General features: G+C 45.5%; 1 protein-coding gene and 1 non-coding gene across 2 annotated transcripts in view; one reads left to right on the top strand and one right to left on the bottom strand.

Moving 5' to 3' along the window:
- Positions 1–4,046: 4,046 nt before the first annotated feature.
- MICOS10 (mitochondrial contact site and cristae organizing system subunit 10) overlaps positions 4,047–25,959 on the bottom strand; it is a 32,650-nt gene continuing 10,737 nt past the window's right edge. The window contains exons 2-4 of the mRNA XM_077775649.1: positions 8,111–8,158; positions 6,935–7,044; positions 4,047–4,283 (exon numbers count right to left, since the gene is read on the bottom strand). Of these exons, the coding sequence (XP_077631775.1) occupies positions 4,269–4,283; positions 6,935–7,044; positions 8,111–8,158 (173 nt within the window). The 3' untranslated portion in view covers positions 4,047–4,268. The remainder of the gene's footprint in view (positions 4,284–6,934; positions 7,045–8,110; positions 8,159–25,959) is intronic.
- LOC144241354 (U6 spliceosomal RNA) lies at positions 21,470–21,576 on the top strand. The gene has a single exon (XR_013338045.1). It is a non-coding gene; the product is annotated as a U6 spliceosomal RNA (small nuclear RNA).

The following is a 25,959-nucleotide window of genomic DNA, read 5'->3' on the forward strand; positions in this document are numbered from 1 at the left end:
GCTGTTTGTCCTTGGGCAAGTTAAATTCTCCTTTTAGAATCTGTTTCTTCATCTATAAATGATAATAGTACTTCTCTCAGAGAGAGTAATATAAAAATTAAGCATCATATGTGAAGCCTTAGAACAGTATCTGGCACCAAGTATGTGCCCCATAAACACTATTATTACATATTCACTAGAGGTGATCGGATTAAGTTCTGCCTGGCTCAGACTGGCTGGACCACGAAGAGGGAGAGATGACTTGGCTGGGCGTTGATAATGAGCTCCTTTTTCTAGCCCCAGTTTCTTCCCTATTAAAGACTCCTCTCCTGCCCACTCCTGAATTCCTCCAAGAATTCTTTCCCTCACCTTCCCCCACTTACAGCTCCTAGCTCTGAGCTCCTATGTGAGCAGGGCACAATTGAAGTCAGCTATCTGAACAAAATGTTCACGGACAGAGCTGTTTCCTACCGTACCGGAAGGCCCCATTCTATTTCCTGTGTCCCCTGTCCCCCTTCCCCTCCTAGCGTCCCGTGTGAGTTTTAGCTCAGGTAGTTTCCGAAGGGGAGGTGCCGCAGTGGCTGCACTTACGTGTATCTCAATGGAGCACAGTGAATACTAACACTCGTGCGGACGCGGCACTTCCTAACAACTTCTAGTTTGTTTTATTACAAGAAGCTCATCTGAGACTTCGGTCTCTCTCTCTCAGATCTTGCTAATATAGCCTCTAAGAAGTGACTCCTTGAGCCCAAGGATTATGCCTTTTCTACTCCGGAATAATCTCTCGCCCACCATCAATGACACCCTGTACTCCATTCTGATTCAGCAACAACCTCTTTTTAATACTTGTGTGAGCACATGTATTTAACCCTCAAAGCCTGGAAGGGAGGAAGGAATTCTATTTTTTTTTTCTTTTCCTCCCTTTACAGATCAGGGAGTCACACGACAAGGCAAGTAGGTGGAGGGAGGAGTGGGAACTGGGACCCAGCTTCTCTGACTCCAAATCCCGTGCTCTTTCTCGCACAGTCCCTGCCTCTCCCCTGCTCCCCATCTGCCCTCTTCCTTCGAGGAACTTTCTAGCTGGAACAGGGATCATTGACCCTCATGCTTGCCCGGCACTCAGGAGGCTGCTCAGCGAACCAGGGAACCTCTGCCCTGCTCCTCCCCGGGTCTGGGCTCACCCTGACCCCATCCTTCGGGGTCTGAGGGGAGGCAGAGCGTGTGGCACACTGAAAGAAAAAAGTGATCACTTCCAGATGAGCTTGTTACTCTCAACTGAACATTCCTCTTGGTACTTAGAATTTCCACTTTCTCCCTTCCACGCCTTTGCATTTATGTAATTAGAAAACGTGCAATAGGAACCCGTTTTTGTCTCCGCACCACTCGCGATGAAGGCTGTTCCGGCCCCATGGAGCACATCCTTGTGGAAATTCTTTGCAGAGTTTATTTGGACAGGTTCAAAAATAGTCCTTCAACAATACAATCAGACTGAACCACGACAAGTAAAATGTAATTATGGCTTGGTTACATAAAAAAAAAAAAATGTAAACAGTGAGGTTTGGGAAAACTAAAANTGAACCACGACAAGTAAAATGTAATTATGTTTTGGTTACATAAAAAAAAAAAAATGTAAACAGTGAGGTTTGGGAAAACTAAAAGCAAATCTACATAGATGGCTCCTTCATTGCCGATCTCTGCGTATAAGCAGGACTTCAAGACTGCGTCGTTGGAGCTTTTGAAATGGACGAGAGAGGATGACACCCTGGAGTGCATGCTGAGGCCATTTCTCGGAACAAACTTCTGCAATAAGGCAAATGCAGCCTGATAAAGGCCCCCCCAGTGGGTACTTGGAATGCCAAAGTCATTCACCTAAATGAGTTCAAAATACATATTGTCCTGGGCCAAATTATACAGTGTCAAGCTCAGGCTGTATGAATTTATATATGTTGGCAGAGCAGGCCACTTTCGGGGCGCCACAGCTTTATCCTAGTATCCTGTGCCCAGCTGGGTTCCCATCGCTCTCTCCCCAAACCCATGAATTTCCTTCTATTTGGTTCCAGAAGGGCAGACAAGAAGCAGAGTCAAAGTTTCACAGCCCCACAAGGGAAGAGAGCCCCCGGAGGACTTGAATTTCTAATGAAACTTAAAGTAGAACAGAATGTGTGCCTTCGCCAACCAGCTGGAACTTTCTGAAGGCTGATCTGCGATGGGGGCAGGGAGTGGGGACAAGATGGAGCACTGTGCTTTGGGCCAGTCTCCACGAAGGGCTCCAAGGCAGGAATACAAAGTACTCTGGAATGAAAGCAAACAGCCAATGCTTCCTTTGGCCAGTCTTTGCCCAGAATCATTCCCTCCCAGAGCTCACCGGCTTCTCAAACACATCAGCGGCGTTTCAGGGATGCTGGGCAAAGGGATCCTCCAAATATAATGTCCAAGCCAACAGCTAACGAGATAGGGGAGCCTGCTGCCACTGTCCGTTTCTGCTCCATATTCTGCCATATCTAGAGAATTGGTGGGGAGGTTGTGTTTTGTTTTTTGTTTTTTTCTTTTTTTGGGAAGGGACCTGTTATTCTCCTCTCTGCCTGAGTAAAGATGGAAAAATTGGAGGGAAATATTAACTTTTAAAGCAAAAAGGGAGAAGACAAAAGTAAGGGATGAAACAGGTTGCAAAGTTTTTTTTAATGACATGCATGTTCTTGATCATGGAATGAAGGGGGCAGAGTATAAAACAGCAGAATGGCTAGGCCAGCGCAAGCCATGGCCATGGCTCTGGGTCCTGGGCTCAGGCCCACTTAGGGCTTTAAGTGAATCAAATAAAAAGCTCAGAGAGGAGAGGAGTCTGGACAGTTTGCAGGGCAGAGAGCTGCTGCTGCCTGCTCTGGCCCAGAGCTTAGCACACCTTTCTGGAAACGGGGCGTAGGGTGAAGGATGAAAGGAGGGATAAATGAGAGAGGATTTCTACCCTGAATCAACTCATTACAACACTTGCACGAACTGTCTGATCGATGCTTCAGAACGGGGGTCAGATACCAGTTCCAGGCCAGTGCCGGCCTCACCCTGTACACGTCTCCGGGCCCTGCACACCCTGGCTCTACGGACCTCCTCACTGTACCGCCCCCACTACCACACTCGGCGGGATTCCCAGCCTTCACGGAAGCCACCTTCCCGCCCTTCCTCGTCTGTCTGGAACGTCCAGGTCAACGTCAAGTATGAGTCCGTGGTATTCCCCGTCCCGCTGGGCCACCCGCAGATTTAGCTGCTGCTTCTCCTTGCTTCTCACCACACTTTTTCTGCGCTCCTCCGCTTCGCATCGAGGATCTGTGTGTCTGGCTTCCAGCAGACTCTAAGCTCCTCGAGGGCAGGGGGCTTGTGTCTTACTTTCTCCTCTACCTCTGCTGCCTGGAGCAGTACCTAGCTCCCACAGGAGGCTCCATCAACACGCACAGCATAAAGCACCAGGTGGGATCAAGCTCTGCCCATCTTAATTTTGTTGTAAAGGGAGAAAGATGGTATGAAAGACTGAGCTCCCTCCTCGGTTCAGAACGTTTTCAGAAGAAATGCTACTGTTATTACTTTTGCATCCAGCCTCGCTGGTTCAAGTGAAACCAAAGAAATAAACTCCCAGAGGGGCATCAGAAGCGGCCCCTCTGTCCTCCAACTTCAGCTGCTGGGCAGAGTTAAATCAACCCCAGCCAGGCGGAAGGGCCACGAGCTCTCCCGGCTCCCCAGGGCAAAGCCCCCAGAGCTGAAGCCGGGACTGCCTCCGGCTCCACAAAGCACCGGGACTCCATGACTTGGATGGAGCGAGCTGTCCGCGCGGTCCGCTTCCACACCCGTCCACGCCTCCAGCTATCTGACTTCACACACACTGAGAGGTGCCCTGGCGGGGACAACACACAGATCTTAAGGAGCGGCTGCAGCGGGGCAGGGTTCCTCCAGACGTCTGTCATCGTCAGCAGACAACGCCGCGGCCACCTCCACGCTCCCGTTATACAAGGTAGAAGCGAGCCCAAAANGTCCTCCCGCTCAGAGACCCAAGGCAAAGACGCGCAGGCAACGCACCGGGCTGCCTATGTTTCATTTATTTAAGACCACCTCCTTGCAGTTTCTAGAGAGAAAATACAAAACAAGAAACAAGACTTCAGTTTCAAATACAGAAACAGGTGCTGGAGCTGAAAGCGTCCCTGATAACACTTGCAGAAGAGCGGGGCTCCCTCCAGGGCCCCCGGGCCCCCGAGGGGTAGACAGGATCGCTCTTTTCCCCCCACTGGGGTGCTCTCCGGTGCAAGTCACTGCTCCTGCTCCTACAAAGAAAGGACACTCTGGTTAGAGGCGCGCGCACAGCACTTTGACAACTGTCTCTAACCCAAGGGACCAACGGGCCCCAAACCTCAACACCCGGCTTGCTTTAAAACGCTCTCACAAGAGGGCGCCCAGGTGGCTCAGTCAGTTAAGCGTCTGACTTCGGCTCAGGTCATGGTCTCATGTTTTGAGGGTTCGAGCCCCACATCGGGCTCTGTGCTGACAGCTCAGAGCCTGGAGCCTGCCTTGGATGCCGTGTCTCCCTCTCTCTGCTCCACCCTGCTCACACTCTCTCTCAAAAATAAACCAACGTTAAAAAATATGAAAACAGTCTCGCAAGAGGACCCTAACCCCCGCCACCCCCAGAGTCTTAAGAGCGGCTCCCTAATCCCTGGAGGAGGGGAGTGGGAAAGAAGAGGACTAGTTGGCACCTGGACGTGACTCTTCCTACGCATCCCAGCGAGCAGACGCTGTGTGGCTCTGGCACCGAGCGGCCCCACTAACGATGGGATCTGCGGCGAGTCCCTTAACCTCCGTAAGATCTGCGTTTTCTCACCTGCTCAGTGAGGGGTAGTAAGAGCTCTCCCACCCATCTCCTGGGAAGGCGGCGNAGGGTGGACCCAGCAGACACTCAACGGGCAATCACCGTAAAATGACAATGGAAGAGCCCCGCGCCGCGCTCCCCTCTTCAGAGTGGAGGGTGACAACACTGAGGCACGGACTCAAGTTGGAAAAAAGTTACACGGCCATTCTGGAGCAGTCCACACGAGGCCGAAAAATCGGAACAGTATTTTCCAGAGTAATTCCCAACCATTAAATGCAGAGGATGAGTAAAATCAGCGCTGGGCCACCATCGGTGCCCACTCGGCTGGGAACACGGACAGTATTGCAAGCAATTAAGCCCTGCAGCCCCTCTCCTGCTCCTCTCGGTCCTCCTCTCCCAGCGCCAGCCCAGGTGCCAAGAGAGTGAAGGGTCAGGGGGCCGTGGAAACTGCCTGCCGCCAGCCTCGGTGCCACGCAGCTGGGCCTCTCTTTGCGCTGTCCCTCGGATTACCTCGCCCTGGCTTTGTGGAGACAGCTCATGAGCACGGAGGGCGGAGACAGGGCGGCCGGGCTTCTGGCCGGACGGCTCCCGGCTCGCTCGGTGAGCACACGCACGCGGTCACCTGGGCAGGTGGCAACAGTCTGGGCAGGTTCTAACACAGAGGCTACCGAGCTGTGGTGGGTGCGATCATCTGAGATCCGGGGACCCATGTGGCTACGGCTCTGACCACAACTGGGACACTCCACCGCACCACATTTTCTGCTCTACTTGTTACTGGGGCGGAGCAATGGCCAGGCCTCAACTGTTCCCACCAAGGTTCCTTCTTGTACAGCAACCTCACGGCTCACTAACATTTTCACACTGACTTTTTTTTTTTTTAATGTTTTATTTATTTCTAGGAGAGAGAGAGAGACAGCGTGAGCAGGGGAGGGTCAGAGAGAGAGGGAGTCACAGACTGAAACAGGCTCCAGGTTCCGAGCTGGCAGGCAGTCAGCACAGAGCCCGACGCGGGGCTCGAACCCACGAACCGCGAGATCGTGACCTAAGCGAAAGTCGGACGCTTAACCGACTAAGCCACCCAGGTGCCCCTCACACTGACTTCTAACAGCAGCCCTGTAGGTAGAAATCACTACCTTCTTTTTATGGATGGAAGACAGAATCTCAAAAGCGAAAACTCAAAATCACGCGGGAAGCAACTGGCGGGTGGCCCAGGACCCACAGTCAGGTCTCCAGGATTCTGGGCTCTCCCCACCCCCCACCCCCACCTGCTGCCCAGATCACACGGACTCTAGCGCACGGTGGCCCAGAAAGGAGATGATTCTACACATCCAGGCAACGGGACGCTCCTGGCTGCAGCTGGTGCTGCTGTAAAGATGGCCTTGGCAAGCCTGGGGCCACGCACACATCTGACGGGGTGTGCAATGCACTTCACCCATTCATTTCACTTTTGTCCCAGTGTCTACTTTGTTCTGGGCCCTGGAGACACAAAGCTAACTCCCACCCCTGTCCCTGAGCACCCGGCCTCCTGCCATCCTCTCCTCTACACCCCACGGTAAGCACAGCAAGGCAGCGGGAAGTCGCTACACACGAGACCCTTAGGGAATGTGCCACTTTCTTCCCCCTTGAGGCATGTTACAATTTTTCATCTTGGCCGCGTTATTAAAAATCCATCTGTGGACAAGGTCGTTGGCAGAGTCACTGGGACTTAAGAGTTGAGAACCTCCCCTCCTCAATAAATAGCAGCGTCCTGGCTGAGTCCCAGCCGCCTCCGGGTTCCGCCTGAGCATGTGTGAGGTGTGGCCGGGGCACTCTGAGGCCTCGCGCGTTAAGACAAAGACAAATCCGCTTTACCGTGACGATCACTTCCAGCAGGGTCTTCGGCCCCCCTCGCTAGCCAGAGAGTCTACATGTGAGCGAACATGCGCTTTCCTCACGGGGCAGTGGAAGGGAGCTCCAGGCACCAGAGCAGGGTCGGCATCACTACAGCCCAATTAGGAGCTCAGTGACACGCACGGTTTAGTACACGCACGCGCTCTAAAGAATTCTTCAGAGACTCAGGAGAAACTCTTTGTCTTTTAAAAGAAAGAGAAATACTGGTTCTGTACGTACTTTGACGTATTTTCCGTGCAGAAGATACGGAGCCTGGAAATCATGCTGACAGTTGGAGTAGGCCATGCCCAATCCCATGCCTGAACCGAAGGCTAATGGCCACATTCTTCCTAGTGAGCAGAAAAAAGGAAAATCCCAGTAGGGAACAGTTAAGAGAAGATAAAGCTTTTTGTTTGGCTTAAATACATTGCTGAGGGTTCAGTAAGTATTCGGGGTGCCTCCTACTGATACCTACAACATGCCATACAATTTCTCTCAATGTTTAACCAATGGCCCAAAACCAGGAAAGGAAGTCTATTAGTAAACCTATTAATTTAGCAAATATTTACCTGGTACCTATGCTGCTAGGTTTGAGGTCTTAACAAGTGGTACCATGTGAACATGGCAGACATACTTGAACCTTTTAACTTTTCTGTATCAGTTCTTTTTTCTCCAAAGTTTTATTCAAATTACATAGAGTGTAATATTGGTTCCAGTCTATATCAGTTCTAATCATTTGCTCATTTTACCTCATTTCTTGACCTTATCAATAATACCACCTTCCCGTAAGGTGCTTGAATTTTAAACTGAACCAACTGAATTTCGATGACAGGAAGTTGTGAGGCCTATTTAAGTCAGGACTGTAAATGACTTTTTTCTATCAGCACTAGGTATTAATTATGATTCTCTAGTATAATGTATCTGGCCCCCAAGTTAATGGAAAAGGTGTCAAAGTGACCCCTCTGGCTTCTGTTCAACATCCAAACTTCAAAAGTTCTTCCACAGAATGAAAGGGTTTCTGGTCAAAAAGCATGTGTATTTCTGGTCCACTTGTTTTTGTTACCAGTCAGACTCATTTTCAAATTCCTTGAGAAAAAAGTATAATTAATTTGAAATATTGGAGCGTGCAGATTTGGACAAATGACTCACTGGCATAAAGTACAGGCTTTCCAAATGATATCATATGTAAGATATCAGGCCCCCTGACTCACTGCCCAGGGGAAATTCTAGAGATGCCCAACCCATTCTGACCTCTTTCGAGTCCACATTCTTTGTCTAGCGTATTTGACGGTGGCCTCCCTCACCCCATAAATGGATGGCTTGGCAACCATGCAGATGTGCCCTCCCGAGGCGCCCCTGCTACGTGTCTGCACACACAGGACATTATGTTGAAAAGGCAGCAAAAGTCATACTTACTTTTAAAGAAAGTAAGTGAGAAAACCAGTCCTAATCCAAAACCAGTACCTAGAGAGAGAGAGAGGAAAAACATGTTCAGTTTCATAACAATAACGTGACAAAACTAAAATGAACCTTTCATAAATGGGAACATCTACAGAACAGATTAAAAAAAATAATTTGGTACAGAGTTGACCTTCTCATTTCTAACCTTCTTACTGTCAGAGACTTTAGAGAGGCCTTCGGTCCCTCTGCCTCCCATGGGGGCTAGGAACGCGGCTCCCCATTCTGTCTAGACAAGTCTGGCGGGGTAAGGGTTCAACAAGCCAAGAGGCATTCTGGGCACCGCTTGCAAACAGCCCCTAGCACCTTGGGCTCTATCTACAGCCATCATCTACCGGGGTGCCATGTCCAGAACAGCAGAGAAACAGTGACAACCGGATGCTCCCCTGGTCATTTCAGCATTTTGAGTGATGGCAACTTTTGGGGGGTTAGGGAAAGGAGTGATCCAGAACAAGTCCCAAGGGCTGTCACACATCAGACCCAAGTCGGAGCACCCAGACAGAGGGAAAGCATTTCCTCAAAAGCTTAATCCCTTTCCCTTGCTTTACTCTTACCCTCGGGCATTTTTAACCACTATCTTTCAAAATATAAGAACAAATGTAAGCCTATTTTAATGGTCTGGTAGGAAAAAAAAAAAGTTAAAGATCTAACTTTCAACCAAAGCTCACAGGACTCTAAGCTTGTGGGGAAAAAAGACCAGATCCACATTTTTGCCAGTTATTTCTCAGACCTTGGTCACTCTAGTGCTGGCATCACAATTTTTGCTAAACATCCTCTCTCATCTTCACAATCACTTAATCATTTTCTTAATAAAAAAAAAACAGACAAGAAAAGAAAATCAGTGCACAGATTTAATGAAGTAAATATGGCCTGAACTTAACAATGAATAGTAACATTGGTGTAATCACAGCTTTGAATGCTAGCTGTATCTGTTTCATAAGATGTGTTAAAAAGAATGTAGAGCCATCAGGGGCACCTGGGTGGCTCAGTCGGTTGAGTGTCTGACTTTGGCTCAGGTCATGATCTCACAGTTCGTGGGTTCAGGCCCCGCGTCGGGCTCTGTGCTGACGGCTGGCTTAGAGCCTAGAGCCTGCTTTGGATTCTGTGTCTCCCTTTCTTTCTGACCCTCCCCTGCTCACGCTGCCTCTCTCCATCTCAGAAATAAATAAAACATTTTTAAAATTTTAATAATTAAAAAAAAACGACACAGAGCCATTAAACGACATTTTTTATCTGTGGTACCATTTTAGGAGGAAAAATCACCCCCCCTTCTACTGTAACACACATCCCAAACTCTGAGGTACACTTGCCTTGCCATTATCAGAAAAGTTACACACACCCAGGAAGGGAGCCAAACTCTGATTTTGAATTTTTTCAGACTTGCCGACTTCAGACCCTTCCGAGGACTCTGATGCTCTTTGCAGAGTGTCTGTTCCAGGGTCCAAGTGAGCTCCCAACCAACCTCTTGACACAGAAAAATCTCAATTCCTCACTTGGCCTTCACAGGTTTCCAAGTTGTGCTGTCGAACGCCAAGAGCTTCTTCTCTAGCCATGATTTCAGGCTCTTACAGTGTAAACGCCCGGAGCACACCCCGCTCCACCAGCCTGACCTCTGCTCCAAACACAGAACTTCAGCACAAGCAAGCAGGCTCATTCGCATCATTCTTCACCCGCCCAAGCAGGCACCAGCTGCCAGCGGCCTGAAGAAAGTGCTCCTGCTACTTAGAAGGATTTCTGACAATTCTCCCCGCCACATCTATGTGGCCACGGCGTACGTTTCTTTCTTAGGACTGTATCCGACACAAATATGAACTTTAATTAAAAATCACTACTTTGCCCTGTCGAACAGACCTTGCGTTAGGTTGGTGCCCACCCTTAAAGAGCAGTATCTTGGGGCGCGTGGGGGGCTCAGTCAGTTGAGTGTCTGACTCTTGGTATCAGCTCAGGTCATGACCTCATGGTTCATGAGATGGAGCCCCGCATCTGGCTCTGTGCTGACAGCTCAGAGCCAGCTTGGGATTCTTTCTCTCCCTCTGTCTGCCACTACCCTGCGCGTGCTCTCTCTCTCTCTCAAAAATAAATAAATATTAAAAAAAAATAAGAATACAGGGGTGCCTGGGTGGCTCAGTTGGTTGGGCATTGGACTTCAGCTCAGGTCATGATCTCATGGGTTGTGGGTTTGAGCCCCATACAGGGCTCTGTGCTGACAGCTCAGAGCCTGGAGCCTGCCTTGGATTCTGTGTCTCCCTCTCTCTGCCCCTCCCCTATTCGTGCTCTATCAAAAATAAACTTAAAAAAATTTTTTTTAAATAAAAATGGGGCGCCTGGGTGGCTCAGTCGGTTAAACGTCCAACTTCGGCTCAGGTCATGATCTCACAGTTTACAGATTCGGGCCCCAAGTTAGGCTGTGTGCTGACAGCTCAGAACCTGGAGCCTGCCTTGGATTCTCTCTCTCTCTCTCTCTCTCTCTGCTTCTCCCCCATTCATGCTCTCTCAAAAATAAGTAAAAGTTAAAAAATTTAAAAAACACGAACTTAAAATAAATTAATTAAAATAAAATAAAAATACTAACCATTTTAAAAGACAAATAAAAAGCAGTATCTATGGGGCCCCTGGGTGGCTCAGTTGGTTGAACATCCAACTCTTGGATTTCAGGTCAGGTCATGATCTCAGGGTCATGGGATTGAGTCCCGCATCGGGCTCTGCACTGTATGTGGAGCCTACTTAGGATTTTCTTTCTCTTTCTTTCTTTCTTTCTTTCTCTCTCTCTCTCTCTCTCTCTCTCTCTCCTTCCCTCTGCCCCTCTCCCCTACTTGCACTCTCTCTCTGTCTAAAATTTTAAAAAAATTAAAAAAAATAAAATGCAGTATCTGAAAATCACTCATGCCACTCCAATTTCCATAGAATTTAATAAAATGGTAGAAAACTAGTCAGCTTACAGACCACCTGTTCAAAGGTGACATCACTTGAGGAAAAGGAACTAATATTTTAGTATTTCCCGTAAGCACCCAACAATTCTCCTGCCACTGCTCCTAAACTCTCTTTTAAACCAAACAACAACCTGATGTGGTATTTTGTCCCACTTTTCAGATGGAGAAAATAAACTGCTCAAGGGTACTGGTTCAGAGTAATGAACTGGGCCCACATCTGCCCGACTCCAAAGCCACTGTACCACCATGTCCTGACACTGGAGTCACTTACAGTTTACACCCCTAAGCAATCGCTGGCTCCCAAGGGAAAACTGGAGTGTCGAGATTTCTACCGCCAGTCAAGTAAGATACAGCCAAAAAACAAATTGTGCTTCCCACACAACAGCCCAGAACGCTAGGCAACCAGGCTAGTAACAAGTCTACGCAAGGCCTAAAGGGCTTGTCCGGATTCATTCCCAGACTGATCCTACCGCACATGTCACGGACACAAGCCTACCTGGCAGATGAGACTCAAGAGCTTCGGAGAAACGGGAGCTATCGCAACTGATACTCCTTGGCAAGAAGATGCTGTTGCCTGGTTTATGAAATGGCACAGGGTTCAATTTCAAAGCAACTTGCCTCACCCCCTTGCAGCTGGAAGATGAGTAAGACAGTAAATTGGTACTAGAAAATGAGGTAAAGGATTTGGACTGGCTTACAGATTTCAAGCCGGGCAATGGGATGGGGAGGTAGGCCAGTAAAAACATACTGGCTTACAATCAGAGCTTTTGGTCTTCTCCCTCTGGAAGGCAACTTTTTGGCAAGCAAATCAAAAGCCCAAAAGGAAAATATTCCAGCATTTTTCTTGTCCCTGACTCCATGCCTGTCTCTCCTATTTTTCCCCAAGGAAAGAAAATTCTCGGATGCTCAACTTTTCCAAGTAGGAGACCAAGAATGATGGTAACCCACTGCTACTAGCATCGCTCATCACAGAGATGATAAATGTTTCAGCATCAACCAATATAGAACAGGGAATCTTTACGCACTTAAGTTCAGGTATATGCCCAAACACCCAGTCCTGCTCCCGGCCAAGGGCATCCATCCACCTGCAGGTATGAGATCAAGATCACAGGTCAGCCTGCCCAAAAGATGGAGCGCATGCTAAGGTCTAATACTGGGCTGCTACATCTTCAATCCTTAAGACTGCTTTTTTTCCTCCACGTCTATATTTTTAAGACACAAAATAACAAGGCTGTTCTCTTTGGGGAAAAAAAAAACCACGCGGAAACTGATTCTTAAATGCCAGTGTTTTGCTTAAACTTAGCTATCTCGGTTATTTGAGAGATTAGCATCGGTGGAGCCGCTGATGAGTTTTACAGGCTCAAGTTCTCACATGCTGGATTTCTTTTAAAAGGCAACATGTTGCTTCAAAGAAAGTCCCACCTGATCCGGGGACACTGGCTCTGCAGCTGTTTCCACTAAAGATCGGCACCTCGAGGCCACATTTAAACTTCGTAACAATAAAACATGAAAGGTTTGTCTTACAATAAAAACAAACCAACATGGAAAAGAGAGAAGAGTTCTCTCTGCCTTTGGCCACTTTTGTGTGCTGTTGCATGACAAGCTCTCTTAGAGGAAAAAAGCCAAAGGAAAAAGTACAAAGCATTTTTCACCTTCCCTGGAAGCAAATATTTAACTATGAATAAAGTTTATATAACTCTGTCTTCCCCCCACTCAAGCCTGTTCCTTTGGTCGATGCTGTCTGGAATGACAAATAAACCTAAAGAAATGCCTGATTATAGGTACACATCTTCCTCATGGCAAAGTCCAGTTAAGAGGAGAAGGAGGGGGGCAAGGAGGGGGAAAAAAAAAAAAAAGACACAACAGAGGAGCCTTATGGAATTGACATTAGGCAAGGAGCCCGTGCTCCGAAACCATTTCTTTTGGAGAGGAAAAAGAATTGGCACAAATTCTTTCAAAAAGAAATTACTCCACATCAATCTCACCCGGCACTTCAATGTGTGCTTCGTGCCCAAAAAGGCATCATAAAACCGGCTAGTAGATGAACACAAATTTTTAGGAAGGAGCAATCCCTTAATGGATCATCTGATACTATCTCAATAACAAAACAACAAGGAACCGTTGCTCCCGCTAATGACATAGAAAATATCGCCTCATCTCATGCCCGCGTGGATTCTGTAACACATTCCAAAGCACCACCACCACTCGCAGCACACCCGTGTGTGCCTCAAGCCACATTTTATATCAAAAAGGGGAGAACATCAATACGTTGATGGCCATTACTGTGACATACAGACAGTTCCGGTTTCAACTTGAGAAAAATCTTTGCCCTCGCCATGTCACATAGCATGAAACTTTACTTCACCGCAAATAATTAAGAAGCAAATGTCATCGGCAAGAATTAACAAGCAGGCTACATACTCTGACTGCAGTCTTGGCGCAGAAATGCACTTTGGATGTTGGCCCCTACAAAGAACAAGCTGAAGCAATACGTGCTCCCACGGAATCAACTCCATGAAAGTCGCAGTCACCAGCAGACTTTTCCATTACAGAGAACAGGTTGTTGTTTGGAGGCAGAGAAAAAAATTCTCACCAATTCACTTAGGAAACATTTCTATGAAAGATCATTGGGGGGAAGGGGCCAAAGACCGCCATGAACCCATTATTTATCAATAACACACGATAACTAAGATCTCACTCTGGCTTACATTTAACATTTTTATTCTTTTGACTATTTTTTTCCATTTTCACAAGTTTTTAATTTTAATTCCAGTATAGCTAACATACACTGTTATATAAGTTTCGGGTGTACAATACTCAGTGCTCATCAGGGCAAGTAGACTTACATCTAACACTTCATTATTTTTAAATTTTTTTTTTTTTGAGAGAGACAGAGTAGGAGTGGGGGAGGGTCAGAGAGAGAGAGACACACAGAATCCGAAGCAGGCTCCAGGCTCCAAGTTGTCAGCACAGAGCCCCACATGGGACTTGAACCCACAAGCCGTGAGACCATGACCTGAGCCAAGGTCTGACGCCTAACAGACTGAGCCACTCAGGCGCCCCACTTTAACACTTTGAATGAAACTCCTAAATTCATCAGCCTAATGAATGGTTACCAACACTAACATCTGACCTGTACCTAAAAATTAAGTGAAGTTGGAAAGCAACTCCATTTTAATTTCTCTAACTTCTATCAAAATGTCTGAGCAAAAAAGCCTCAGTACCACTGCAACTGGTAGTTTGTGAATATGAGAAGCTTCAGAAATTCCAAACAAGTTTTTAAGATCCCTAGAAGCCATGTGCCAAGCAACTCTGTTCTTAAATGTCTGAAAGAGAAGATGAAGGTTCTAGAACAAGGAGGGCTTTCGCCTCCCGCTGAGTGGTGTGGCGAGAGGCCCAGTGCCATCACGAGGCAGGCCTGAGTCAACCACTGCCCCCCCCCGGCTAGCTCTCTAACCTCAGCTCAATTATCTAATGTCCCCTGACTTCAACCCGCTCGGCTATGGAGAAAAAACACCTTACCGACTTGCTGCATCAGGGAAATGCAAGGTATCTGGCAGGGTCTGGGACAGAATTCAGTAAGTAGTAGTAAGTTCTGTTACTTCTCTAATGGAACTCAAAATAGGTCAAAAGCATCACATAATAGTTCATCCTCCATTAAAATACAACCCACTGGCTTGCCTATGATCACACTGCGCGTGAGCCACAGCTGAAAGTCACAGCCTTCCCCCCAACTCTGAGGAGGGCATCAGCAATTTTGTATAGGAACACATCAGGTCGTGACACACACTTTCTAAAAATAGGGGATTCCGGGGCGCCTGCGTGGCTCATTTGGTTGAGCATCTGACGTTGGCTCAGGTCATGATCTTGCAGTTCATGGGTTCAAGTCCCACGTTGGGCCCTGCCCCTCCCCCACTTGTTTTTTCTCTCAAAATAAATAAGTGTTTAAAAAGAAATAGGAGATTCCTTCAGACTCATGGTTAACTAGAACATTTTGCTTAAAATATAATAAAGATCTTCCTAGAGCTATCTTGTGTTTCATAAAGCTATACTTATGCTTTGAATGTGGATTAATATCAAACTGATCTATTTACAATAGACATGCTTTCCTGTTCAATCATGTTTCTATCAATGCTATTACAATCATCAAATGCATTTGTTATGACAGAACAAACAAGAATGTGCTTTTATAGAGAAGTACCCTTGGGACTGAGTTTAGTGAGAATTACATTTCCAAGAAACATTCCTGGTTTATGAAAGATGCTCAGAGCCCAATTTATGAGGGGGAAAAAAAAAAGCAGTTTTAAGTCAGCTCCACACTGTGTTACTTAATGCCTGGAGGCAAAGACAGATTGTCCTGGGTGTCCCCGTGTAAATGCCAAGTCATGTGAATTAACCAAGAAAGTGCCGGACCAAAGACCCGGAGATGGTAGGTTCAGTCTGTGTTAATCAGCTTCTCAAAAGCCAACATTGCTGCAGGGTGTGCGGGAGTCAGGCTAAGAAGGTGGCTATTGGGCGAGACACCGGCCTTCCTGTGGCTCTCCGGGTCAGACAGAGGCTGAGACACCTATAGGAGCTTCTCGGGTGGATGTCGATTCCCGGCATTCTGATCAGAACAAGCAAACCAGTCGGCAGAAAGAAGTCAAGATAGGGAAGGTACATGTGGAAGCCATTACCGGTGTGTTCTGCTTCAAGAGACGCCAAACTCACTATGAGGGTCCTCATACATGAATGTGTACATGTAGCACACGATCCAGCTTCAGGATTCTGACAGTCGTGCGATTTTCCAAGAATACACAGAAGAAGAAACAGGTTTGGCACACATTTTGCTGACATAAAATTAGTTAATACATTCACATGTGGGCATAGCATGTAGGAAAAGAAGGAAAAAAGCTCTGAAGACTACTTAAGAGACTGAAAACAACGCAGAATTACTATGTTTCAAGAAACACAATAAAAGACGCTACACGTTACGTTTATGACGATACACGTTACGTTTATTTAGGGGTGGGTGCTCTGGAGGTACTAACACAGAGTGCCAGGCACTGTATTATGTTTCTATACATTGTTTCATTTGATCCACAGAAGCACCTCCTAAGGTGTATTACGATCCTGTCTTCCAGAAGAGGAAACAGATTAGTGGAACTGACTTACCCAAGTACACAACTGAAGAAGCAGGATTCAAACCCCAAAGTCACGGCTCCTTCCTCTGCAGAGGGGTAGGCAGAACACCAGGGCAACTGGTCTACTATTACATATGATAACTAAGTGCTTCCTGGATCTTGGCAGGTAATTTATGACTATGCTACCCTCTGGGCCCTCAAGAAAATACCAGAAACCACAGATGTCTGACTTTGCAGGAGTGGTAACAAAAACCTGAAATCACTTAGAATCAATGACAGAGTCAACAATTCAAGCCGGGAAGTACTTCTCTTTGTGCACTGACTAGAGATCAAATGAATCCAAAAGGGCAGAGGACTGATAAAATGAATCCAAAGTCATCCAAACTGCTCCAAAGGGTATCTCCCAGGGAGTCCCCCTTCCCTCCCGACACCCCCAATCCCTCTTGCCCATCCCCATCAGTATCAGCAACTGGATTCTCATCTTTGGGAGAGGAAATGGAAGAACGGGGGACTCGGGGTACCCGACACGTACGTTGTTACAGCCATTATGCTGTCACCGACTCCGGATTCAAATGAAAAATTCAATGGAGAAACAAGAACCATTAACTCCTTTTCCTGACACACTTACTTGATCTGCAGTTACTAGCATTTATTAAGTAAGACACAGGGGATACATTTATTTACCCCTGCTGTACATCACTCGCATACATAGTGTTTATTCTTTGGAAAGTGGAAACTGTTGTATTGTGGTTCTATTTCAGTTACAAGGTTACACGGACTTAAGGGGAAGACAGGTTAAACATGAATGAGAATACTGGCTAGGAAGGGATCGGGGACATTCAGAAGGCATCAAAACATAACAGCACTTAATTCAGCAGGCAGGTTCTTAAAATGCATAGCGTGACTGAGCCTGTGCTTTGGTAAAACTCCTCTAGCGAAGGTGTGCAGGAGCGCTTGGAAAGGAAGACACATTTTGCTGGCAGACTTTACAGGACTTAAGAACCGATTAAGTGTGTGTATGTGGATCTGGAGTTTGGGGGCTGCAGAGGGGAAAGGCTGTCAACAAAATGCTGAGAACTTCTACCTGGATAACTAGAAAAACACTGGTGCTGTTTATAACATTCATCAAATAACCTTTAAAAAAATTTTTTTAAATGTTTATTTTTGAGGGGGGGGGGGGGAAGGGGCAGAGAGAGAGGGAGAGAGAAAATCCCAAGCAGGCTCTGTGCTATCAGTGCAGAGCCCGATGCAGGGCTTGAACCCAAGAACCATGAGGTCATGACCTGAGCCAAAACCAAGATTCGGAGGCTCAACTGAACAAGCCCCCATGTGCCCTCATCAAATAACCTTTTAATACCAAATTCCTTTTTTTTAAAAAAAAAGTTTATTTATTTATTTTGAGAGAGACAGAGAGAGCACCNCTCCACGCTGTCAGCGCAGAGCCCAATGCGGGGCTCAAACTCAGTAACCGTGAGATCATGACACGAGCCAAAATCAAGAGTCAGACATTTAACCGAGTCACCCAGGTGCCCCAATACCAAATTCCCTTCATCTAAAATATAATAACTGAGCTGCAAAAATGCAACATCAAAAATCCAACATCTGCAGGACACCACAGGACATTAAGTGAAAGGCATTCACTAAGCACTTACTCTTCAGGATTCAATAATCTCATTTCATCCTCACAGTGAACTTCTTTTCTTAGCCCCATCTTAGAGACCAAGAAACTGAGACACGGAAAAGTTAAGTAACTTGCCCCAGGCCACACATTTGGGATTTGAACCGGGCAGGCTGACTCCAGAGGACAGGTCCTTCCTTGATTGCCCCTCACAGATACACAAAGCTATTATATTAATTTTGACTCCCCAGAGTAAGCTAAATACCTTCTCAAATTCATCCTGGCCAACACTATTCATGAGTGTTACCTTAATCATACAATCTGAGTCCCTACTGTGTGCCAGGTCCCATCCTAGGTCCTATACCCAGTAAGATTGTCCAGAGTTGGAGCCAACTGATAATTAGAAACTCAAAGTGCGGGGCGCCTGGGTGGCTCAGTTGCTTAAACATCCAACTCTTGATTCCGATCTCAGGGTTCATGAATTTGAGTCCTGCATCCGGCTGAGAGCTGACAGAGTGGAGCCTGCTTGGGATTCTCTCTCTCCCCCTCTCTCTGCCCCTCCCCAGCTCAACCTTACTCTCTCTTTCTCAAAAATAAGTAAACTTAGGGGTGCCTGGGTGGCTCAGGTCATGATCTCATGGTTCATGGGGTCAAGCCCCGTGTCAGGCTCTATGTTGATAGCTCAGAGCCCAGAGCCTGCTCTGTGTCTGTGTCTCCGCCTCTCTCTGCCCTTCCCCTGCTCAGGCTCCCTCTCTCTCTCTCTCAAAAATACACATTAAAATAAATAAACCTAAAAATAAAAAAAAAAAACTTGTCTTTAAGAAAAAAGAAACTCCAAGTGCAAGGGACAGTGAGAGAAGCAGGGCGCATGGATACCCCAGCCGCTGCGGAGGGCGAGAGAAGGGGCGAAGGGCAAAGGGCTCCCAGGAGCTCCTTGCAGCCGAATCACCCCGTGTGAGGTAGATGGAGCGAGTCTTTGTGCAGTGCTAAGGGGCCCAGCCTCTGTCACAAGCCGTAGGGAAGCAACAGAGGGGATTCAGCAGGGGGACAACGTACCCGACGTGCACTTGACAATGGCCCACTCTGGCAGCCACAGGGACAGAGGTGAAGAAGCCTCCATCGGAGACGGGGGCACCGCGAGGACAGAGCCGTCAAAGCAGCCCAAGTGGGAGACAGGTCAGGACCGCAGACTCTCCTCTGTCCACGGGACTGAAAACCGTGATCTTACATCCTCTGGTCTCTCCCCGACAGCCCCTCTGCCTTCCCTGCACCCCCTGTGAGGCACCCAAAGGGACGGTACTGGAGGTGAGCAGCACAGGTACAGGTGAAAGCGGGGCTCTGGTCAGGGGTTAGGAGCTTCTGCGCAGCGGGAGGGACCACACTCAGTGATGATTCTTAGATGAAGGATCTGAAGTCACAAAGACAGAGACAGAAGAGGGGTTCACATAACCTGAAAGGTATGCCAACGGTTTTACACTGAAGTTATTGTTGGTGCAAATGGGGACTGTCCCAAAGGAGCATTTGCAAAGGTGTTGGAAGGATTCACCTGAATTTCAGGGCCTTCAGTGAGAAAGTGACGTTTTCTCTGCTATTCAAATCTGGCTCTCATAAGGCGCCCCAGCCGCTAAGGCGAGGCCACAGCACCCCACTGACCGTATATTCTGGTAGTGGTCTACAGGCTTTCCTAAAGGCACCATTATTCTACCAGGCGCCATAAATAAGCCTCTCCAAATCACTGGACTTGCACACATAGAGAAACCAAGAATTCAGTTTTCATAAACTAAGGGAAAAAAAAGTCTTCTGAAATAGAAGTTGTCAGCGAAAATGAATTTCAAGGGGCTCGTTGGTGGCCCAGTTGGTTGAGCGTCCGACTTCAGCTCAGGTCATGATCTCAGGGTCTGTGAGTTCAAGACCCGTGTCGGGCTCTGTGCTGACAGCTCAGAGCCCGGAGCCTGTTTCAGATTCTGTGTCTCCCTCTCTCTCTGCCCCTCCCCTGTTCATGCTGTCTCCTCAAAAATAAGTAAACATTAAAAAAATTTTTTTAATAAATAAAATAAATTTCAAGTTGTAGCAGGAACAAGGAGAAAAATAAGCTGTGGGTTTTCAATGGTCACAGCCAATCTTTTCTGGGAATTTCTAACATTGGTAGCGTATATTCTAATGTCAAGGAAATCTATGACTAGAGCGGTAATATACTGCATTTTTGCTTCTAATCAGAGTGGGATATTTATGAGCTCATGCGTTCAGGGTTTGACACATACAGGCCTAGGCTAAAATGGTTTTAAAAAAAAAAACCCTACAACTAATGGATTTCAATTTAATCATTTGAGATGATGCCAAGAAAGTAGCAGGTTTCTTAGGAAAGCTTCCTAGTAAAAGGTGAATTATGTTACTTAAATCATTTGCTTCAGTTAATCATTTAAAATCTAACAGAAATTGAGTGGTTTACATGTGCAGGTTCTGACAATCAGAAACATTTGTTCTAACTTGTAAACATTTGTCAAAGTAAGTCTACCAATCTGTCAACAATTATGTCAGAGTGATACAAATAATTATAAATTACTCTCAGCATTCTAATGCAGCTTTAAGCTGGATAAAGAAACTTGATATAAACACACTGGATTTCAATTCCTCCCATATATGCTGTAATGTATTAATGAAATAGTTTTAAAATTCTACCTGAAGGGGCGCCCGGGTGGCTTGGTTGGGTAAGCATCTGACACTTGATTTCAGTTCAGGTCATGATCTTGTGGTTTGTGAGTTCGAGCCAAGCATCGAGCCATGTGCTGAGAGCTCAGAGCCTGGAGCCTGCTTCGGATTCTGTCTCCCTCTCTCTGCCCCTGCCCTGCTTGTTCTCGTTCTCTCTCTCTCTAAAATAAACATTAAAAAACAAAACAAACAAGCAAACAAAAAGATCCCAATATGGTTGAAAGCTTAAACAGGTTTTCACTTTGAAGGACTCATTAAATATCAAAACTGGATTTCACATATTTAAAGAGTATTCATAATTGTCTATTATAGGACCCAAATGAGCTCTGTAAGTAACTTAAAAAAAATTTAAGATTTGGGGCACCTGGGTGGCTTAGTCGGTTAAGCGTCCGACTTTCGCTTGGGTCATGATCTCGCGGTTCGTGGGTTTGAGCCCCGTGTCGAGCTCTGTGCTGACTGCCAGTTCAGAGCCTGGAGCCTATTTCAGAGTCTATGTCTCCCTCTCTCTCTGACCCTCCCCTGCTAACGCTGTCTCTCTCTCTCTCTCTCCTAGAAATAAATAAAAATATTTAAAAAAAAATTTAAGATTTTATTTTCATATAATCTCTACATCCAACATGGGGCTTGAATTTACAACCCTGAGATCAAGAGTCTCATGCTCTACCAACTGAGCCAGCCAGGAGCCCCTAAATAACTTTTTTTGGGGGGTGGGGGAGTGAGTGTGAGTGGAGGAGAGCGGCAGGGAGAGAGAGACAGAGAGAGAATCCTAAGCAGGATCCATGCTCAGCACAGAGCCCAACTCAAGGCCCAATCCCATGACCCTGGGATCCGAGTCAGATGTTCAACTGGCTGAGCTACCTATGAGCCCCGCATTTCTTTTTTTAAACAGAAACGCTTCTCATTTGTTTATTTACTTACATTATAAAGAAGGAAAATTGTGCTCGCTTTGGCAGCACACATACTAAAACTGGACTGATACAGAGAAGATTAGTGAGGCCCTCGCACAAGGATGACATGCAAATTTGTGAAGCGTTCCGCATTAAAAAGAAAAAACAGCAAAATTAATGACCCTCCACACCTAGCATCATCATCGTTCCAGAGAGATACTGTGGATTAAGTTTATTATCATTCCAGTTATATAAATGGGATCATAAATCATGCGTGATGTTTTACAACCTGCTTTTCTCACTTTTATCAAGGACACCTTTCTGCGACAGTATATGTCTATTAAAAACTTTTTATTGAAATACACCATACATATAGAAAGCTGCACAATTAAGGGCGCCACTTGAAATATCTCCAGACTAAAGCCACCCACATCCCCGGCAGCCAGAGCAAGGCACAGAAAACTACCCACGTCTTCAGAAACCCACCTTGTCCTCCCTTATCCAAAGCGCTCTACCCAAGGGTAATCATTTTCTGACTTCTCATAGTAGAGAGTAGTTTTGCCTGTTTTTAAATTTACACAAATGGAATCACACAGTAAGTACTTTAGCCTACCACTTGTAAACAGCTGTAGGTCGTTCATTATCACGGTCATGGAGTATTCCCTCAAGTCAATATACCACAATTTACTCATCCATTCCGTCGATGGGCATTTGGGTGGTTTCCAGGCAGTGCTATTATGAATAGTGTTCTATGAACCTTCTAGTAGAAGACATCTGGTGAACACATGCACACACGTCTGCTGGGTAGATACCTGGGCATGAAACGGCTGTGTCACAGGTAGATATACGGGCAGCGGTAGTAGATATTGCCAGGTTTCCAAAGAGGTTCACTGATGAACACTCCCACAGGCAGAGGATGAGGGTCCTGGTTGCTTTAATCCTCACCAACAGGCGGTATTTTTCATTTTCACCTTTTTCATTTTAAATAACTTTTTGAGGTATGATTTATGTAGAATGAACTGCACCCACTTGTGTATGAGTTTGACAAGAGTATACGCCTGTGAAACCGCCACTACCACCATGAAACGGAACAGTGCTGTCACCCCCGGAAGTGTCCTGGTGCCCCTCTGCAGCCCACCCTTCCCTCCACCCTTCACCCCTGGCAATCTACTTCGTCATCACAGGTTGGTTTGCATTTTCTGGAAGTGTATATACAAAGGAAAGCAAGTAAATGGAAGTATACACTCTTCTGTGTCCAGCTCCGACAGAATGATTCTGAATTGTATACGTGTTGCTGTATCAGTATTTGTTCCCTTTACTACTCCACAGTCCACTTTATGGGGAGTTGGGATTTTGTTTACCCATTCATCTGTGGATGGACATCTGGGTCCTTTCCAGTTTGGAAGCATTATGAATAAAGCCACTAAGAATATTCATAGACTCACATATATTCACAGTTTGTGTGAACAAACGTTTTCGTTTCTCTGGAGTAAATACCGAGGGTACAATGACTAGATCGTGTATTTATAAGAAACTACCAAGCAGTTTTACAGAGTGGTTGTACCATCAGATGAGTGCACAAGAATTCGAGATGCTCCACATCCCAGCCACTTGAGGGGGCGTTGGCAGTCTTTTAACTATTTTAATGGGTGTGGAGGGCCATCTACCTCCTCATGACTTTAATGTGCACTTCCCTAATGACCAATGAAGCTGAATATCCTTTCGTGTGCTTACTTACCATTAGGATAATTTCTTTTGTGAAGAATCTTTTCAAACATTTTACTCATTTAAAAAAAATAGATTTTTTAACGTTTATTTTTGAGACAGAGAGAGAGAGAGGGAGGGAGAGAGGGAATGAGTGGGGAAGAAGCAGAGGGAGAGAGAGACACAGAATCCAAAGCAGGCTCCAGGCTCTGAGCTGTCAGCACAGAAACTGACACGGGCCTCGAACCCATGAACCGTCATGACCTGAGCCGAAGTTGGACACCTAACCGACTGAGCCACCGGGAGCCCCTTTTCCCCATTTTCTTACATGGGTCATCTTAGCATAAAATTTTAAGAGTGCTTTTTATTATGGAAACAGGTCCTTTATCAGGTATAATGTATTGTAAGTATTTTCTCCCATCCTGTGGCTTGCCTTTTTGATCTCTTCATGCTGTCTTTCAAAGAGCAAAAGTTTTAGATTTTGACCAAAAGCCATATATCATTTTTCTTCTTTGTGACTTTTGCTTTCGTGACCTAGGAAATCTTTTCCAAACTGGAGGGCACAGAGATTTTCCCCCTATGTTTTCTTCTGGAGGTTTTATAGTTTTACCTTTTACATTTAGATCTGTGATCCTTTCGAGTTAATTTTTATGCACAATCGTGAGGTTCATTTTTGTCTCAATATGGATATCCAGTTATGTTAGCACAATCTGTTGAAAAGCTTTTCCTTTCCCCATTAAACTGCCTTGGCATCTTTAATTGAGCATATATTTATGGGTCTATTTCTGGCCACCAATCTAGATGTGTTTCCCTTCTCCAATACCACACTGTCTTGTTTACTGTAGCTCTGTAGTAAGTCTTGATGTCAGGTAATGTTAATTTTCCAACTTCACTTTTCTTTTTAAAAATTGCCCTGGCTACTTTGGATTGTTTACATTTTTAGATTTAAAAATCAGCTTCTCAATTTCTGTAAATATCTTTGAGCATTATTTTTCTTGCCAGAAAAAGAGAGCGAATATAAACTTCCTCACTGAGTTGCTAGGAGGGTAGAAAAGGGGTAATATGTTAGTGTACCAAATACGGTGGCACATAACGGGCACTCACTTAATGTTAGCTTCCTCTCTCTTTCCGTCTCTTGGCCTTTAAATAAACAGGATCCAATCTAGCAATGCCCTAACGTTTTACGAGTGGGTCAACGGTTGTAGTAAAAATATTACCACACCAAAAGACTTTTATAAGTAAATATTTGTATTTTCACTTGGATTCAATACTGAAATGCACTTGCCAGAGAAAGCAATTCAGCATATTTACTAATAAACGGTTTCAGGCCACATTTTGGGAAAGCATAAAACCACAGCCAGAACAGAAATTTAAATATGTTTTCAAGCTCCATACAGTGCCTAATTACATTACTCTATAATACCAACAGAAAAGTCTCCTATAGCAAGATCGCAATGTCCCATCATCCATACTGCTGTCGCAAATGGAAAAAGTATTTTTGTTCTCAAAAACTTCCTAGAAATACACATAACAAACAAAACATGGCAACCAATTCAACAATTAACATGTACTAATTTGAAACCCAAGCCTAATTTTAAACAACCAAAAACCTTTGAAGTATTTGAGTTTAGCCTAAGTGATATCACTTCATGAAATGGAGACATATCAGTAGGCAAATGCAGGCTACCAAAAGGCAATTTTGGGTGAGCCACCAATACTTGGTGGTAACCCACATTTATCAGATGAACTGATATTTAAAGACAAACAGTAATTTGCTCCTTTTTCCATGACCTTACTCAATGGCCTCTTTCAGTAGAGCATTTTTTTAAACGTAAAAAGGGCCTTAACATTTAATTTAACTACACTTAATTGATTATTGGATGAATACACAAAATCTGGTGGCTAATTCCAAGACAACTCAACTGCTAAGTCATTTACTGTCCTACTTTCTTAACAAGGAAGAAATAAGGCCAAACCCTTTCTTTTCATGAAGATGATCGCAGGGCAAAGCAATTTCATCTCCATTGACTGAGCTGCATAGAACCAGTGACCCACCTCCAGACATACCAGAAATTAATAAACTGTAAAACGTTGCTTGGGCTCCCCAGCTATCTGTCAAGGGCAAAGCCATTCTCCATTTACATTGGCTTGGCATCACCCTGACATCTCCTGCTCGTGAGCATTTCAAGTTCCATAAATATGACCAAGGCATGACACCATGACATCTACTATGACATCTGTCTCCACTCCACTCCTCTGGCCCCATCTTAGTTTCGATTTCCTCTAACTGGATCACCTCAGCTTTGGCATGAACTTACAGTAATATACTAACCAATCTCCTTGTCTTCATCCTGGTCATTTCTAATTCATTCTCTCTGTGCTACTTCAGTGATCTCTCTGAAATCAGAAATCCAGCCACGTCACTCTTCAGCGCCACACTCCATGGTTCTTCTCAATGCTACCCAAAGAGTTGCCACACAACCCGCACGCATATCCTAGGTACACACATACCCAAGACAAATGAAGACATACATTCACGTTAAAAACTTATACACCTGATCACAGCAGCATTATTATAGTAGCCAAAAAGTATAAACAACCTAAATGTCCATAAACTGGTAAATGGATAACCAAAATGTGGCATATCCATACCATAGTATTCAATAACAGAATAAATGGTGTTAATGCGAATAGTATTAATATAAGTATCATAAATATAAATAGTAGTGAATACCAATAAACAGTATTCTATTTGTTAACACACATCAGTAGTACCCAAAACATCTGAAATTCAATGCAATTCTTCATCAAAATCCCAACCTGTTTTCTGCAGAAT

This window comes from Crocuta crocuta, unplaced genomic scaffold (assembly GCF_008692635.1).
Source record: "Crocuta crocuta isolate KB4526 unplaced genomic scaffold, BGI_CrCroc_1.0 scaffold127, whole genome shotgun sequence".
NCBI lineage: Eukaryota > Metazoa > Chordata > Mammalia > Carnivora > Hyaenidae > Crocuta > Crocuta crocuta.